This window comes from Sycon ciliatum, chromosome 7 (genome assembly GCF_964019385.1).
Source record: "Sycon ciliatum chromosome 7, ocSycCili1.1, whole genome shotgun sequence".
In the NCBI taxonomy this organism is placed as follows: Eukaryota; Metazoa; Porifera; class Calcarea; order Leucosolenida; family Sycettidae; genus Sycon; species Sycon ciliatum.
This window is the reverse complement of record NC_088649.1, coordinates 14,767,889-14,787,590: the sequence shown is the minus strand read 5'-3', so window position 1 is coordinate 14,787,590 and position 19,702 is coordinate 14,767,889. Positions and strand designations below refer to the sequence as shown.

At 46.5% G+C, this 19,702-nt stretch overlaps 1 protein-coding gene across 1 annotated transcript; it reads right to left on the bottom strand.

Moving 5' to 3' along the window:
* Positions 1-7,934: 7,934 nt before the first annotated feature.
* LOC135821075 (E3 ubiquitin-protein ligase RNF185-like) lies at positions 7,935-19,601 on the bottom strand. The gene is made up of 6 exons (XM_065334138.1): positions 19,293-19,601; positions 17,715-17,733; positions 16,290-16,402; positions 14,824-14,977; positions 14,144-14,195; positions 7,935-9,140 (listed from the first exon to the last, which is right to left on the bottom strand). Exons 1-6 carry the CDS (start codon positions 19,457-19,459, stop codon positions 9,055-9,057), a joined length of 591 nt encoding a protein of 196 aa, XP_065190210.1. The 5' UTR covers positions 19,460-19,601; the 3' UTR covers positions 7,935-9,054.
* Positions 19,602-19,702: the final 101 nt, after the last annotated feature.

The following is a 19,702-nucleotide window of genomic DNA, read 5'->3' as shown; positions in this document are numbered from 1 at the left end:
GTAGACCTAGTCTTTCTTAAACTTGCATTCAGTTTCGGCGGGGACAATACCCCCGACACACGACCAACAAAATCTCTAACTGTCTTTGACGCCATCAGAATATCTATGCAAACACAGCCTAACGGACAAAGTCAAAAAAGCCGTGACCTGATGTTGACACAGCCTGGTGAGTATGGAGCTTGCATGTCGAGTCTGCAGTTAAGGAATTCATACCTCAAAAGTTGAAGCGAAATAACCTGAACAATAAACTGTGGTACAATGCGGGAAAATCAAAAATTACAAAAATGTCACGTTCGGAAATTTTATTGGGTGGTCATCCCGTTTGACTGTGCGAAGTAAAATTAAAACAACCAAATGGTTGGGTTGATCTGCACGCACTGTGCAACCGATTCTCTCACCTTTCTTCCTCCAGCTATGCCTGTGACACCCTTTGTGAATCTGCGAAACACTAGTGGCAGGCCACGCGAAAATGAGAATGCGCGCAGCCAAGTTTAGGCCATCATCTCCTTCATCCATCATCCCGGCGGTAACTCCGCCCGTTCAATATCCAACACCAGTCCCCAGGAAAGAATAAGGCACGAGATTTCAAGTTCAAGGGCAAAGCTAAAGCCAATGGCACTGATTTTTGGAATTGTCGAGTCTGAGAACGAAAATAAATAATCGAAGGCGATCATAATGACGGTCAGATTCGACACACACGTGACACAGTTTGGGTCGCGCTCGTGTGTCGCGCTTCGCAGCTCGAGCGCGCGCGCCCAAGATGAGTCTCGCGATCGCGACAGGCTAGCCGCTTGCGACAAAAGTTGTCTTTTTTTACGAATTCTGTGACGTCATGTTTTGGAAGAATGTCCCAACAGTCATTCGCGTTCTTGTACAGCATGGGGTGTATTCCTGTTTTCGTACATTCTGAGAAATCAAGCAAACAGTTCGAGTCCTTCCAGCTCTGTTATTCTAGCTCGTATCGACCCCGGAGGTTTTCGAGCCGACAGCTGAGAACCTCTGCTACCTTGTAGGTGTTTCGATTCTGGAATTCGGTTGAGATTTGACTGAGTTATGACTCGTTGAGTGCACTTGCACACATGGCATTGCCACCGTTTGTATACATTTGGGACCAAAAAAAAGTTTCAGAATTTGGGAAAAAGTGGCCCGGTCGGGCGACCGGAAACAAGGTCATTATTTGTTTTGGCCCAATGTAGTCTGTGAGACTGTGAAGCCAGTGCTACAGCTAGTACCAAGATTGGCAAGAGTCCATAAACTCTTGCTAGTACAGATAGGTGTTGAGACGCACTCAGTCTATGCTGCACTTCACGGGTCACGGCAGAGTGGCCGGGGAACACAGGGAGACCGTTCGCTAGCTACAGTTACGCCCACTGAAATCCAACCCAAAGTGCAAAGCAGGCGCCCTCAACTAGCATTTAGAAAAGCGATCCTGTCAGCTTTTCTATTATTGTGTTCACATGGCAAGAAAAACGACACCGCTATGCTACGTAAGTTTCTACGTAAGGTGCTCGGTATTTCACTTAGGCTACGTAAGTCTCTACGTAAGGTGCTCGGTATTAGATCTACCAACGGGTGGTAGCCGAGTGCGGTGCACGTGCACGGCAGACATTGTGTTGCATGCAGTGCAGTCCGTGTTCGAACGTTCGGATGTGCATGCGCGAGGAACTTCCTTCTTTGGAACTGCTTCTTGTATGAGCTGTTTTGGATATTTCGTCTCCTGGCCTGGCTTATTTCGTTTCGGCGCTGCTGAGACCTCCTTTCGCGGAATATTACTCAATGACAGGTGAGTTGACCAGTTCCCTTTGATTCATTTCCTTGTGTTGACTCTTTCATTTACGAAAAGTGTGCTGATTTTGGGCGGAATGCACTAAAATTAATAATGGAAAAGCTGACAGGATCTCTTTGTTTCCTTCGATTCATTTTAATATATATATATTTGCTTATGCTCACCCTTTCATTTACGGAAACGTGTGCTGATTTTATTCGGATTTACATGTAGATCCATTTTTATCTCTTTGCCCTTGTCTACAGTGTGCGAAGAACGCGAGTTCACCTTCTTAAAGGGGAAGTATACCCTAAAATCAAATTTTCACCAGTTGTAGTCTTCTGGGTGCTGAGTCGAATGGTCTTGGTCCGAGGAAGCTGAGACGCTCCCTTCCTCCTTTATTCCCAATCGAACTCTCGCACTTCCACCGAAACTGGGTGACTGCGCCCTACTAGATGGAGATTTGTATGCAAAATGTCACTAAAAGCGCCATTTCGTTCTTATAAAAGCACGGATAACCGCGATTGGCCCATATGTTGTAGTCTTTGGGACGCTGAGTCGACTGGTTTTGGTCCGAAAAGGCTGCGATGCAGCGTTCCTCCTTTATTCCCAATCGAACATGGTTGAACAAGCGGTCACGTGCTCCTGCGTACACCTGTCACCTGGTCACCGTGCCTGCAGGGTACAACTTACTAGCCTGTTTGACCTTTTTTGGGTGCAGTCCTGTCACTCGGGTTGAACTCGAGTTGAACCTTGGTGTGAAAGTTGTCGCCTGCTGGCGCGGTGACCAGGTGATTTGGGCACCCAGGAGCACGTGACCGCCTTTTCGACCATGTTCGATTGGGAATAAAGGAGGAACGCTGCATCGCAGCCTTTTCGGACCAAAACCAGTCGACTCAGCGTCCCAAAGACTACAACATATGGGCCAATCGCGGTCATCCGTGCTTTTATAAGAACGAAATGGCGCTTTTAGTGACATTTTGCATACAAATCCCCATCTAGTAGGGCGCAGCCACCCAGTTTCGGTGGAAGTGCGCGAGTTCGATTGGGATTCAAGTAGGAAGGGAGCGTCTCAGCTTCCTCGGACCAAGACCATTCGACTCAGCACCCAGAAGACTACAACTGGTGAAATTTTGATTTTAGGGTATACTTCCCCTTTAACGGTAAGGCTTATGTTAGGGTTGGTTCACATATCGCCGGTACGCGCCGGGAGTCACCGGCGGTGGGCTTCTTGCAACCTCTCCCGGCGCATTGCAATTGTGTGAACCCGTGCAGTCGTAACAAAATCATACGGTAAAATATTGCAAGAGACCGCCGGCAAAGTTGGACAGTGCCCAACTCTTGCGATCTGCCCCTGCGCCGATCCTGTACAATTTTGACCAAAAGTGGTTTGTGAACCGTTCGCGCCGGCTGCCGGGAGCCAGACTTTGTCAAAATATCAAACCAATACTTGTCCTAATTTTTCCTAAATTGAAGCTAGAGAGGAGGTCCGTTCGCTATTCTTGTAGTCGCTTCAAGCTGGCAAATAAGTCAGCATACCAGCCCGTCCTTCTCGGATGATCTGCTTGACCATTGTGCAACTTATGAGACAAATACAATTGAAACAAATAAAAAATATGATGGATACATTGGCAAGTCCTTGTGACTTCCCCAACGTTTGCAAGCATAATTTCGACACCATCGCTTACTAGACTGCAATAAAATGTGTAGAAGTATTTTCATGATCTCCAGTAAAAGGTAGCACCGAGTGGCCATCACCGAAAGACCTTGAACTACTGAAGAAACATAGAATTCAAGCTTCAATTGGCAAACCTGTCGTAGCATTTGGGCACATTCTGTACTATTGTAGTAGATTTGGTACTCGAACCGTATGCGCAACGGATCGGGAGCTGGCTCACCGCCGATGTCTTGCGGTGCCGATTTTGCTTATGTGAACCAACCCTTAGATGTGTTGTCGAAATACTCGTATTCATTGTACATTGGTACGTTACAAGTAAGGCACTGGTCAGTGGCATACTATCGTTGGCAGTTCCCAATCTGGAGGGAAAGGTTCAAGGACCCATTGACCGAGTTTGCAAAATATATTCGCATATCAGGGAAAATCGCCATTGTGGAGGGGATCAGTAACTTGTTTGCTTCATACGAAACAAGCCAATGGGTGCAGTCTCGTCTCGTGAAGATCTTGTACTTGTATGATTGGATTTGTTTACTCAAGTCTGGGCTGTTTGATTTATTATTTGTGAGTACCGCCGAGATTGCACTGCCCCAAAATAAAGTTTCGTGCCGCCAAAGCAAGAATTATGATCTGCAATCTGTTTGTAGTACATGTACCTACAAGAATGTGCTGTACATGTATCGTACTTTCTCTGTTGCTGTTTCAGTTGCCGTCATGTTTCTAAAGAAAGGTTCAGTAGAGAGGTTCTGCAAAACGAAAATTCGAACGAAGTTTCGCGACAGTCCTTGCGAAAGTGTGTACGAATTTTTGCACGAATTTTGCGTTCTGCACATTTTCGTAGTTTGCGCGGGCCAAGTGCACGTACGCCATGACCCGATCTCACGAATTTTCCTACGACAGTTCATTTCGCGTCCAAAGTTGCGAAAGTTCGTGCGAAGTTTAGCACTTCATGACATAGAACGAAAGTTTGTACGCATTTTCGTTTTGCAGAACCTCTCTGGTGACTCATTTGTTTCATATGAGACGAGTCAATGATTTGGTGTGGCTTAGAATCATCTTTCGCTGTAGAAGAAATCTATTCGTATGTCTATTGGAGAAATAATTGTATTCACTGGTTATAAATAGGTTAAGACAAACTCACAGAATAAATACCATCGGTCCCTTGGTGTTCGTCCTAAAGAGGTTCGACTGGATATCATTCATACTCACCAAAAGATGTGTAAGATTTTATTATTATGGAGTGCCTTGTTTATCTCTCAGTACCTCCAACCATTGCCTTGCCCCTTTTATCCTCAGGATCAGTGTAGTTGTTGGAAGGAGGTGTCGGACTCAGCAATGTATTTGTTTACATTTTAATACATGTTTATTGTTCCTCTTTTGCTGTGTTGTTTTAGAAAATCGTGGACTAACAGTTTGAAGTCATTGAACTACTTCCAAAAGTTGTATCGACATCAACAGGATTACGATTTCAGTGCAATATGATGCAGGATGACCTTATCACGAAAACCCATGATTATAAACCATTATAAACACAGAATCAACAAAAACATCTGCGACACGCACCTGGTTACATTTCTCAAATAAATCTGATCGAGGGTGGGGAGATTTGAATTATCTGAAAGGCAAGACAATTTTATGACAGAGTCATGAAATTCTGCTAGAGCAACATGCACAGAATGACCTCCGTATAAAAAATGTATCACCACTGTCCACCACTACGTACTACTCACATGTTTCCCCGCAGAAGAACATGCATTTTGCCATTTTCTGCAAGAAAAGGCTTGCACATCAATGCGTATAATACGGTATTGATCTCTTGATATGATGTGAAGGCCATCATTTAGTTTAAATTTACATATTGATATAGGGCATTCCATTGATTGGTGACAGAAAAAAACAAAAGAAATTATAGCAATAAAAACTGCTTTATGGCAGTTTTCTAAAAAAGGTTATTGTGTTCTAGTCCATGGACCCCGTCTAAAAAGTAAGAAATTAACGAAATGTGATAGCCGAAAATTAAAATTTCACACAAAACCTCACAATAATCACACACAGAATGAAAAGCTACATGTAGAAGACCTTTTCCCCTCGTGATCCTCTTTCCTATGCATGCATGACATGCATGTTGCCAATTGTTGGTGCAGTACAAGTTTAGTGTTGAAAGCAGCATTTCAAGTGTTGTGATTATTGTGAGGTTTTGTGTGAAATTTGAATTTTCGGCTATCACATTTCGTTAATTTCTTACTTTTTAGACGGGGTCCATGGACTAGAACACAATAACCTTTTTTAGAAAACTGCCATAAAGCAGTTTTTATTGCTATAATGCCCTTGGCGCCCTGGAAGTGGCACGAATGCGGCTGGACGTACACATGTACAAATACAATGATGTAATCGGAACTGGTCCAGGGCACCAGCTTTGCACTTCGGGTCGGATTTCAGTGAGCGCAACTGTACATGTACATGTACATGACTGTATTGTAAACGGTCAATTATTATTAATTTTGTATGCGTTCAAACAGTGACATGGACAAGGGTTCGCTAATACTAGTAATAGCTACACGTATATCACGAAATTCGCTATAATATGCGAGTTCGTTATAAGTGGAGTCGTCTGTATGGTACATGTATACAATGTAAATGTATGTGTGCATAGTATAGTGGTTATTATGAGTGGTATTTTCTGCATTTTTGAGGGGCGTTTCTGGGGATGGGTGGGTGGGTCAAGAAAGAAACGCCTCTAGTCTAGACGTCTTTAAGTAAATACCGAGGTACATGTATTTATGGACGGCCCCTAAGCAGCTAAAGCACTTATCTCCAGGCCATTGCAGAGCTGCAAGCCACTCTGAGTAGAGACACTGCTATTGCCACTGAACCCAATGTGTGATAAGGCTTTGCAGGGCTCACCAGTGCTCACCAGTCGGCACTTGTGTTGAGCACGTTGATCTGTTGTCAAGGTTACTCCGAAATGCTTTGCTTTAGTTTACTACATGCGGCATACTGGCGTGTAATGATCAGGTGCCATCACGGATGCTGGTCAGCGTCGCAGGCTGCAATACGGTACTCTATAGACTACGCACTAGGCCTAGCCCAAATTTGCTCGGGGCGCTTCGATATTTTGCCGGCACATTTTGCCCGATCACTTTCCATATTTTGCTAGGCATTGCCTTTCGTTTCCGATATTTTGCTCCATTTTGCTCCTGCTTTGTGGCAAAAAATGGCTTCGAATGAACTGTCTACTTTGGTAAAAGTGGATGGTGACTCTGATGAGGAAAGCAAAACTTATAATGGTGTCAGTATTACGGATTTGGTAGCATGATTTCAAATTTATGTACCACTGACAACCTGCACGAGCTATTTCAGCACGACGTTGGCCCAATGAAACCAAAGAAATTTGAATAAAAATTGCCAAAACACACCCGGATCCTCTGTAAATTCGATATTAATTTTTGCTCGGAATTTGCCAGCAATTTCTTTTCGTTGGAAAATTCGATATTTTGCTGGAAGAATTGCCGGCAAATTTGGGCTAGGCCTACTACGCACTGTAAGTAGACCTACTGGGTGTGATGTGGACTATGGTTTGGACCAGGAAGTAAAGTTGTTTTATTTAATTTATTTTAAAATATGTATTTATACAACTCCCTGGGCCGGGTGGACTGTGCCACAGCAAAGAGAAGACGGGGAGTAGTAAGTACTTTACTACTCCCCGGTCTAAAGTCATGTAGGTCTACACGCATCCACAGAGCATGTAACTACTTAGCAGATTTGACTTTTCTCACAAGTTTTCTGCCACTCGCAGTTTTCACGATGCTGCCTATTCTTGCGACACAGCTACAGTGGCTCCATAGTGGCATAGATCTCAAGTAGATGGACAGTGCTGGCCAAAGAAATCCAACCTCATGAATAGTGTAGCGCCGCGTTAGACTGCACAGACCAGTATGTGTAGTGCTAGGGCTGCGCTATTTCATTCAGGAGGTTGGATTTCTTTGGCCAGCACTGACTGTACATGTGTGACCGCGGCCTCATGAATGGGTAGCTATCACAACTCACTTTTATTGCTGCATCACTTTCCATGCGGTGCATAACCAGATCATTAATTCGAGGTGAGAGCTCGACCCAGCTGAGAGTCATCCACTGCTTTTTGGCACTCGACGACTCTCTGGTTCGACCACATACATGAACATTATGTACATATACAAGGTGGTAGGACATACAATCACGTGTACCGCTACCAATACAGTAAACAACCCAGGACCCGATGATGTACCCCAGCCATAAACTGCCCATGCAACCACTACTACCTACACATAAGAGTGGTAAAATCACAACTCCCTGGTTTGAAGGGACAAGTAATGCTTGCGGAGCACTGCGATATCCGCGTGCACACAGCTGCTGGTTCTAGAATTCTCTGCACACCTAGGCCGTACAGGTTCATGGCTGCGTACACAAAACCCTCTGGTCCAAGTTCTAGCGGTCCGCTGGGGGACAGGTGGCTGGTCAATTTACAAGAGCTATTCGGATATTCCACTGCACACACGTGCGTTCAATGGCACAGAGCAGCAAACAAAGAGTAAGTAAAAAGCGGCAGCAGGAGAGAGCACCATGGCTAGAAGACATTAGAAGATGGCTTGTGAATGTGAGAGTGGTTTTTCAATATGGGTAGGGGAAATATAGCTAGTCCGGTGGCAGCAATACCGATGTAAATACAGGTTCTGCAATCAGAGGTATAGGAGATAAAAGGTGAAGTTCAAATAAAACTGGCCGAGCAGTGAAATGTGACAGCAAAATTATTGTCAAATAGAAAATACTGTACAGAAAAGATGAGAGACACGATCGTCTCGTTGTATGTAGTACTAATTTCTGCAAGCGCGGATCCACCCACACAGACATACAGGCATGCGCGCACACACGCACGCACACACACACACACACACACACACACACACACACACACACACACACACACACACACACAACCGAAAGAAATGCACGTAAGCTAAAAAAATGCTATCCGCGCTGAGGGGAATGAGTTTCATAGACAGATCAGGAAGACATAAGACAATGATTCGTTAGTGGATGTTCCCCGGTGACCTCATATATGACATCACCAGTGACATCATCACTGACATGCTTGATAGCAGTAGTATGAAGTCATGTGACAACTCTGCATACACCTTGACTATCATGGTCAAGATCACGTGACTTGTGATGTCATCAATGAAGACTTCGGTCACCATTGGCAGCGTGTCAATATGATCGTGGGACGTAGAGTCTTCAAAAATGTACCAGACACAACGAAGAGAGGTTGACAGACAGCCCAACCAGGCAATGCGTTGCAACTCCTGGCTCACACACAGGGTACGCAATCAACACTGCAAGCGGCTAAACAAGTGCTGGGCGGAGCACGTTAGCACAAACAGTAGAGCGGGGCGCCTAAAAGACAATCACATGACCAGCAAAGGGCCGGGTGACGCATCGTCCTAACCTGTGCCAACGCAAATCCGCGTGAAACGTCGCCTTTGGCAACAAACTCCACACCTCCGCGCCGGGCAGAGTATGATTGTGCGGGAGTAACCATGGCGACTGTACAACCCCTCGGACCACGTCGCCCTTAGCATCACAGCAGTAACCACAGTACGCATAGGACGCCCAAGATGAGAAAGGCTCGCTGCGCTACCGAGTCAGGATCATTGTGAAGATGTTCTGAGCACGGGGAAGCAGAGCAGGCGAAAGAGAGAATGAGAAACAGTAAAACCTGGCAAGGCGACCACTCGTCCAAAAAAACCCACTAAAACAACGACCAATGGATGTTATTTCCAGTCAAATCTCCTTGGATAAGAAGACCACCTCTACACAGGGACCACATTTTGAAAGTCCCTCGAGCGGTCGGCTTAGGCAGGTTCCACTGTACCTACATTCGTATGCATACATGACAAACGGAGAGACAGACATCAAGCAAGAGTCTGATCCTCCAGACGAGGACACACCAGCAAAGGACCAACTAGAAAACGCACAACAGTACTTAGTACTCTGCGGACAGAACTGTTTCGTCCTTTGTGGACTCATCAGCGCAGCACCGAGAAAATGAGGCCGAAACTGATAGCAATGAAAAATAAAATTTCCCAAAGTTTCCACCGTACAACAGTGGATAGCTGAGAAACGCCACATGAGCAAGATGTGATACGTTACTGACAAATGGTAATGTTTCGACCATACAGTAGAGTGCCGATTATCCGCACCCATCGGGGCGCGGTCTGTTTCCAAGGTGTTCGGATGAGAAGAATGTTCGGGAAAGGGAGCAGTCACACATCTATCTTAAACCTGCATGTTCCCACATGTATGGGCTGTTATTGAGAGCGAAGGATAAATTTATCGAACGTCAGAACCGTCAATCAGCGTCGTGCAATGTTATCGCATGAGCTGATTGTTTAGTAACTGCTGGTGTTAGTGGACATTATAGCGTAACTTGTAGTTCCTTGGTCCTTTTTCTTTTCTATAAATTAATCCTTGGCTCTCCATCCGGGTATATTGTTGTGCTTATGGCAATGCCTGTGGACTCTGTACTCTTTCACACTGAGCGCGTTCGATTACACACTTGAATCGATTCATGAATCCATTCGCATGCATTCAAGTCGTTCGATTTTCATGTCATAAGCCCTGGAATCGATTCGGAATCCATTCACCCTATTCACATGGGGTGATGTGAATAGCGCGAATCGATTCATGGATCGATCCGCGTGCATAATCGCACGCACTCACTCACTGTGTTTGCACGATGTGGTTCATTGTGTCACTGTCGGTAGTGACTAGGGGTCAAACGGGTGTACCTTTAACTAACCAACGGGTAATTTTCTTAACGGGTACCCTTTGGGTGAATTCCCCGAAACACTGTGTATTGAGCAGGGAGTGGTGCTTTCTTGCAGGTTTGCCGAGTCGAAGGTTCGATGGACTTCTCGTGTGCTCTGGATTGCAGTCGTGAGTCAGTCAAGTGTCAAGTAAAGTCGGCGGAATAGCGCGAGCTCCGGTGTGGGGAGCAAACCCTTTCTTACAAATTATCGCCAAAGTCGCAACCACTACTGGGTACCCTTTAGCTGCCATATTATTTTTTTGCGTATTTCTCACATAAATCATGATTTAAATTTGTATATTCTCAGGTTGTATTTTGATACCACATTATGATTCGCAATTGATTCGTGTCTCATAATAATATTATGGCAATGAAGTTCCAAATGAATGTCATCCGTACATTTGCCCATGTACATAACTTCACAGGCAGTTACAATCGTACATGGTCCTAGTGCTACATGTATTTTGATACATGTACGCAAATCAACTGCAGATCGATGTGATTCAAGCCATGCAAGGACAGAGTAGTTTAGCAAAACTTCCGTGATCTCGCGCAATCCTATTTGCTATGTTCGCAGAGAACTGGTACTCTTCACATTCAGAAGATGTTCGCACCCATAGCTAGCTGGGGTGCCTGACACAGCTGATGTGCTGCTGGCCAGCTAGTTGCTAGTGCTAGCTCGTTGAACTCGTGAAACGAATCTTCACAAATCCGTAATCTTGTATGCAATATTTCGAACTACTTTTCAACTAAACCAAGCTCGTCGATTGAAAGAACAAATTAAAGTGCGTATCGGTTATAGCGTGGCCGTGTCAAAGAATATACTGCCTACAAGAATGAACTCGCATGTTTTCATAATCATAACATGGATTTCATGTGCACATTTATTCTTACAAGCAATTTTATCGTACAGTAGAATATATCGGTCCTAAGAATGGACTTTGTGTAGCGAAACATGCCAGATCAGTACAAAGTATATCGCCTGTAGTAATAACATCCGTCCAAAGCAGTTCTGATCTGACTCGCGTTGGGTCGTAGTGCTGCAGGTTCAACTATTGTGGTCATGTAACTCATGTTGCATAGCCACATGGTAAGCCTATGTGACTGTGACCAGCCGCATGCACAGTAGCACTACCTTGTATGTACGATGGTCTTCCTGCCTCTGCGCACATGCACACGATATATAATATGTCACACTTGATTTATCGTGTGTAAGAAATATCGGAAATAAGAATAGAAAGTCGTTTTTCAAACACCCACGCTATAACCCATACCTACTGTATTAGCATGAGTATCATAGCTACCACCTACGGACATCACCGTGTGTGACACTCCGACTGGTCACTCAGCCTAGTTCACCTTCAAGTACTGTGGCAGGTTCGATGTCGGAGAACCATCGTAACTTTCTAGTAACTCAGCTGCCATACATATTGGTGTCGGAGAACCATCATAACTTTCTAGCAACTCAGCAGCTGCCACCTCGAACGAGTTTCAAGTCTTGCATTTTCTCACATCGCAATCAAAAACCTCCAGTACGAGGATTTTTACTTGCACTAGAGTGGAGAGAACGAGTGTCTTTCAGCCTGCTCCTGCCGGACAAAGTCGAAAGCGGGAGTGCACAGGAAAAAGGAAAAGAGTATCCGCACTCCTATTTTGAGTCTTGGCGTGCAATTGATATGATAGGATAATCGAAATCCAAGCTCCTTTAACAGACGGGCACCCTTTTACTAACGGTACCTGAGATTAACGGGCATGATGTTATGGTATGACGCATGATGCATATCATGGTATGTCATGTCGACATGCAATGTCATGATGCGTATAAAAGCAATAGCGCGGTCGTTCATACTCTCTATATTCAGAGATTCCGATTCAGGTTGAAAGCTCTGACAAAGATATGGATACGCAGATTGAGTTAACTTCTAGTCAAGTACCCTTGAGTGTGACACACACACACAAAGGGTGTACGAAACATTTAAGAAAGAGAAGAAGTTAGCTAAGAAGAAATTGGAGGCGGCTCTTGAGAGGAAGTTACGAGCTGATCAAGACGTAAACGCACTCAAGCTGGAAGTGGGTGCGCTCGAAGAAGATAGGACCATCGCAAAATCCAACTACATGATCGCTTTATCTCAGGATTGGGATGAAGATGAGATTGATCTTTGCTAGTTGTGATATCTGTGGAGAATCCCCGTTTGCTGCTTGATCATGCTCTGCGTCTACCGGATGACGTGTGAATACTTCACCACTGGTCAGCTCGAGCGGTATTTATCCTTGTATCCATCTCTATGTCGTGACAGTCATATATACACGATGAATGTATCTTACTTCTGCATCCTCCACAAGCAGGCCTTTCGAGACGGAGTATTCGTCCGCTATGGATGGACCCCATCGCATCTGCCTCAGCACCGTGTCTGTGGCAGCATGCACTTTCATGTCCAACCGGCGGCTATCCAGCACTCCGACACAATGAGCTGCGTGATGTGACCGCGAGCCTGCTCAACGAGGTGGCCCACAACGTTGTCATGGAGCCCGGTCCGCAACCGCTGGCAGGGGAGAGATTCCACCATCGCACTGCGATCCGAGAGGATGGCGCTCGTCTGGATGTAGCGGCTAGCGGAGTGTGGGGTGGCCGGTTTGAGCGAACCTTTTTCGATGTGCGGATTTTCAACCCTTTGGCTAGCTCAAACCTGGCTCACTCCCTCTCTGCTACCTATGCCAAACATGAAGGAGAGAAGCGCCGACACTATGAGGAGAGAGTGCGAGAGGTGGAGCACGCTGTTTTGTTCCCCTTGTATTCAGTGCCATTGGAGGGCAGGGGAAGGCAGCCAGTGCTTTCTACAAACGGCTTGCAGCGATGCTCAGTGAGAAGCGGAAAGAGCCCTTCTCTGTGATGATGGCCTACGTCAGGTGCCGGCTCAGTACCGCCCTGATTCGTTCAGCCATCGCTTGCTTGAGAGGCCATCGCGAGGTCGGCCGCATGCAGCCGTTCCCATGGCCTCCGCAACCCTGGTTGCCTCAGAATGTCACTTGCCTGTCTGAAGCTATTCATTTTGTTTACTAGTATTATCCCCGGTGTGCGTTTCGTTATCACCTTCAGAACATTTCGTCACTTTCAACTTCTTTGGGCATAGAACATTTTGTCACTTTCAACTTCTTTGGGTATGCCACTTTTCTATGTAGAAAGTGCGCAATTGCGCCACTTTACCTTATAAATATACTCATTCCAATTTTATTTTGTTTTGCCCGTACAAGAGGCCTCAATTCTCTTGGAAAAAAAAAAAAAAAAAAAAAAAAAAAAAGATTAACGGGCGGGTACCCGGTACCCGGTACACCCGTTTGACCCCTAGCCTAGTAGTGACTGCACCCAATTTCCAAAACTTGGTACGTCAAGTGCACACACTCATACCGCAGCTATCCGGACACCAAGGTTACGGGCACTTCTCCCCACCAGTACCTTGCGCTTTTTGGGTGAGGTTTAGTGGAAATGTTACGACTCTTTTGTTACTTTTAGTGAAAATAGTGCCATCACATGCCATATCAATGGTCTGTTCCCATTAAAACGTATGTGATTCAGAGCTATGGACATTTCAAAGATACACACTGTGACAGCTGGCCAATCCAAAAGGGATCAGAATCACCAGCTAATGGTGGTGGTGGTGGGGGATAGTATCATGCAGGTGCATAATAATAATAATAATTATCATGCAACTGCATGCTCCCCCCCCCCCCCCCCCCCCCAACCACATACAAACATGCAGAACACACCACACACACACGCACGTGCAAGTGCACACACACACACACACACACACACACACACACACACACACACACAAACACGCGGTAGCATTTGCCTTACGTGCATGCTGCTGCGGATGATGATGCGCGGCGAATGGATTTCCGAAATTTTGCTGAGCCGCCAAACGAACGTGCAAACACATATACACACACATGCATGCAAGACACACAGACACACATACACAGACATGCACAGACACCCACACCCACACACAAAAATTCAAACACACACACACACACACACACACACATACAGGGATATCATCATCATAGTCAACCCATTAAAAGCAACATCGTTAGACCTATAGTGCGTTTCAAAAGTCCAGACCTCTGGTTTCAAAAAACCGTTAGGCCAGCATCTATACTACATAAAATCTGTGATCACTTTGTGCATAAAATTTTCGAAATTGGGCGTCTGTTATCCAATCAGACTATCGTCGGTTTTTTTCTTCTTTTTAGTCCCGACGATGGGCTTCTCCGATCTCTCACGTTCACGTCCCCACAATCATCACACACCTCAGGGCAGAACGCATTCGACCTAGTTCCAAGGAGAGGTTCATGAAAAGCAACCAGAAAGACAAGAAGGTCTGCAGGATAATAAATCATGCGCATGCGTGCAGTGGTGCAACCTGCGCAGTGCACGCGCGGTCCGCATGGACACAGCGCAAAAGGGAACTCGTAGAGGTCACAAATACAGACACTGCCAAAAGGGGACCTCCTAGAACAAGACCATAAACTAACCGTAGCGTGAAGGCCGAAAAACGGGAACGCTCCAAATCCCAGCGAAAAGTGGAATCCATTGTTGCCGCCACCACCAAACAGACCGCCATCAGCACCGGCATGGTTCGGGTCGGGAGCTGGTCGTTGTCCTTGCGGTCGAGGTGGGGCACGCTTTCTGTTGTTGGGAGCACGTTGATGTAACACACAGGAAGAAAAGAAAGTGAGTATGAGCATACAGATACGTGTAAAAGAACACACAGACAGACACAAGCACGAGCACGCACACAAACACACACGCACACACACACACACACGTAAACGCACACACATAATGCAAACACGTGTGCGTGCACACACACACACACACATACACACACGCGCACGCACACACACACACGAGCGCGAACACACCCACACACATACGCATTTCTGACCAAACGGGAAACGGTTACTTGAACGATGCAAACAAATCGTCCCGAAATCGTAAGAATGCTGCTCGCTTCTTCCCACTGACTTGACGGAACACTCTTAAGCCTAGTTCACATTCGACGGGGCGCGACGTAAGGATCGACGGGAAGCGACGGGACGGTCTGACGGCGTCCAATGTGAACACCAGGAACGGGAACGCAACCGTACTACCGTACAGATCGGGAAGCGACCGGAAGAGTTGGATCAATCCAACTTTTCATACCGTAGACGGGCGTAGACGGGGACGCAAGCGTACAAAACGGCTGCAATTCGAGTGTGAACAGGAGACGGCGTCGTGCGCCGACTGCTCCCGATTCGTACTTGGAAATTTTTAGCATTTCGAACACTGCGCTTCCCATGATAACTCACAGAATGGCTAGCACGACTTGAGTTGAATTTTAGCAACATAAGATCTCATGTCACTTATTGTATTTAGGGATAGTTCAGAAGCGTGACAGACGAACTATTCTATCATTTCCTGGGGCTATTACTTGAATGCCACAACTTTCAGGGCTAATTTTTTGGTCTTCATGAAAAACTGGTATTGTGAACTTGATTCCGCTTCTTTCAAGGAGAAATAATTGAAAAGAAGTCCCGAAAAACGAGAAATTAGGTCCAAAAGTCACCCCGTCACGGACCGTGCATTATGACTCGCGCCGTTCGACGGTGAACGTCGCAACGACTGCTGCATGTCGTGTCGTACGAATCGTACAGGATTTTACAACTCACCCCAGCCCTCCCGACAAGCCCTTACGTCCCGTACCGTCGGCGTTGCGTCAAATGTGAACTAGGCTTTACTATTGTGCTATTGCAAAGATGCTACCGCTGTTTTATTTCCAGGCGGATCCAAGATTTAATCCCAGCGTGTGACATGCGTAGAGTGGAGTGAAGCTTGTGTTTGGTGACGCGGTTCGTTTCGGAGCTATGGTGAATTTCTGCAGCTACATGCTGTCAGAAATCATCCAGTACAGCGCAGATAGCACACAGGCAAAGGAAAGAAACCGGTTGCAAAGCCCCACCTCGGGTCATCATTATCTGCCGTCCTGCCACCCAGATAGATGGGCACGACGTTTTCTTCACTGATTCCAGCCTTGCAGACGGGACATTGGTTTCCTCGCTCGGTCTCCATCCACTGTACAATGTAAACATACGCATACACACGCACATACACACACATACACATACACACGCACACATACACACACACGCACACGCGCGTGCACACACACACGCGCGTGTGCACACACACACACGCACACGCGCGTGCACACACACACACACACAAACGCACACATACGCACACACACACCATGATTGGAGTGTTCAGTCACACAGAATAGCACACATGATTGCAACATTCTCCTGGCACATTAGTTACCGCTAGCAGTCAAACTCCAGTAAGAGTAGCAAACAAGATCCAAAAGAGACATAGGCACAAGCAGGGACATGCACACACAGATACAGACACGTACACACAAACATATGCACACACACACACACCATTGGACCATTGGACGCCCTTCGCCGGAGGCGATGATAGCGATGCTACAGCAGAAGCCATAGCAGCTTGTGCTGGGATTGCACCATTCAACAGCTTGCAAGGCTAAAGAATTGACCGACACTATTCAGCCTGGTCTACACCACACAGCCATGAAGTGGCTTTGTCTGGCCAGTGAATACCTACTTTTTGGTCTTTTTCATTTTTTTTCACGCACACACATCACACCACATACTCCGGCATGCACTGGCTGTTGGTAACCACCCAGGAGAATGCACACACACTAGGGGTGAAACAATTATACCGAATATTCGAATACTCGTTTGGATTTTTCAAATATTATTATTATAATCGTACTCGGAATAGATCAGAGTACTAGTACTCGCTCATACATGGTACATGCATTTACCACAGAAATCTGCAGTTTCACAGCAGCAGTCGGCAGATATTGATGTGCAGACTGTGTGGTTAACATTTGTTCACCAGTAGAGAGAGCCCAAATGACCCACCAATCAATACACTCGAGAAAAGGACTGCCGATTGGTTCAATCAGGGTTGTATCATGTGATTATTAAGGCCCTTGGTGTGCGATTTTTTAGGATATCAAGAATACTCGAATACTCGAATATTCGATCGGAGAAAATCAGAGTACTCGAACTCGGGATCTCAGTGCCAACTTTCACCCCTAACACACACACATGCACACACACACACACATGCACACAGACACACACACGCACACACACACACACACACACATGCACACACACACACACACACACACACACACACACACACACACACACACACACACACAGACACACACAGACACACACATCCAGACACACAGACAGACACAGACACAGACACACGTGCGCACGCACACACACACACCATGTACCACACGCGCGCACGCACACACACACACACAGGCGGTCACACTCACCCTATGTATACAAGGCCAGCTGTGGGTAATGACCGCAACGTTGCCAACGTCAGCCACGAGCAATGACGACAGAAACAGCAGCAGCCGATGGTGGCAATAGTGACGTTCCATGCCGAAGAGATAATGGTTGCCAGAAAACAGGAGTCACAAAGAGGGAGAGGGAGTGGGAGAGAGAGAGAGAGAGAGAGAGAGAGAATTAAGAAAAAAAAAGCAGAGACCCCTTCAAATGAACCGCGCTTCACCGGGCGCAAGTGCAACGCTGACAAGCACGCAAGTCCCAGCGGTGCATACTCATGGCATGAGCAGTAGCACGGGGTAACCTTTCTTTGTCCCCAGCTCTACAAATCACTATATATACAATGCAATCGGCAATTGGGCACAAATTAGAGAAATGAAATGCGCACGAAAAAAAACCCACATCAAATATCGTATTTTCCCGAGTATAAGTCGACAGCGTTAACAACTTTCACACCCAGGTTCAACTCGAGTGACAGGAACGCGCCCAAACAGGTTGTAAGTTGTAGCCTGCAGGCACGGTGACTAGGTGACTTGTGGCACGCATGAGCACGTGATCCCTTATTCAACTACATTCGATTGGGATTAAGGGCCGAATGCTGCATCGTAGCCTTCTCGGACCAAAACCAGTCGACTCAGGGTCCGGAAGACTATAACATGTGGGCCAATCGCGGTCATCCGTGCCTTTATAAGAACGAAATGTCGCTTTTCGTGACATTTTGCATACAAATCCCCATCTACATGTAGTAGGGTGCAGTTGCCCAATTTCGGTGGAAGTGCGCGAGTTCGATTGGGAATGAAGGAGGAAGGGAGCGTCTCAGCTTCCTCGGACCAAGACCATTCGACTAAGTACCCCGAAGATTACAACTGGTGAAAAATTTGATTTTAGGCCTAACTTCCCAATCTGTACTTCCTTGTAGACCACCACAGGGTCACAGTCGACTAGGGGTCGACATGCCGCTACTTTACCCGCGACTTGTGCATTGTGTTTGTGTGTGTGTGCGTGCATGTGTGTGTGTGTGTGTCTGTGTGCATGTGGTACATGGTGTGTGTGTGTGGGGGGGGGGGGGGGGGGGCATGTGTGTGTGCGGGCATGTGTGTACACAGTCGTGGCCAAAGAAATTTGACACACAATTCAAAAGTAGCGCCGTGTTTCCAGTCCAATTACGCCATGCACGCTCCAAAAACCCAGCCGAGGGCCGCATGGGCTGCACGAGTCTTGGCGCTGCTCCCGGCACAAGGGGAGGATTTCTGCGGCCACAACTGTACTATTGTACTTGACAGCCTTGTAGATCTAATTCCCACCCCCTGCTGAAAGAACCCCATCTGGGAATGGCGACACAGTGTGTGTGTGTGTGTGTGTGCGGGGGGGGGGGGGGGGGATCAACGGTATTTTAGGGTACATAAACATACGTAACAAAAATTTCTGTGTTTCGAAACTTCGGTTTGAATTTTCCACATTTTCTTCTCGCTGACACTTCGTTGAGTAGAAGGCCGGCAGCGAATCGTTGGGTGCAAAGTCCACGTAGGTACAATGGTGCAAGAACACTAGTCAAAACGTACCAGAATAAATGGCCGCAGCGACTGACGACGGGATCGTTTGCTGTCTCAAGGCAAATGTGACAGGAGAACTCAGGCGTTGACTGCGACGGTCTATCTTGATCTCGATCACCACCTGGCGATGCACCTGCGTCCGATGACTCCCCGTGCGATCGTCTCTCCGACTCCATGATCCTCCGGCAATCAGGCACCAGCACTGCAGCAGATCAGAGTGGTGGGGAATGCTTCTTTGTGTATTCTGGTCGAAACTTTCTACGTGTCTTTCTCCACTGACAAAAAGTTTTCATTCCCTCAACAATGAATATTTTTGTCTTGCTGCACAAACAACAGCTAGCATAGCTAGTAACGGTATGTTAGTATGTAGCTACTGTACAAAAGGTGATGTAATGAGTCATGAGTCTCTCTCCACGCTC

What these genes read in the sequence shown, in the direction of transcription:
- LOC135821075 (XM_065334138.1), bottom strand. Translation starts at nt 19,459, where the DNA reads ATGGAGTCGGAGAGACGATCGCACGGGGAGTCATCGGACGCAGGTGCA. An exon ending in GCAGATAATGATGACCCGAG is followed by an intron (nt 14,978 to 16,289) that starts GTGGGGCTTTGC and finishes TCCCAACAACAG; the next exon opens with AAAGCGTGCCCCACCTCGAC. An exon ending in TCATCCGCAGCAGCATGCAC is followed by an intron (nt 9,141 to 14,143) that starts GTAAGGCAAATG and finishes CCCCGTGCTCAG; the next exon opens with AACATCTTCACAATGATCCT.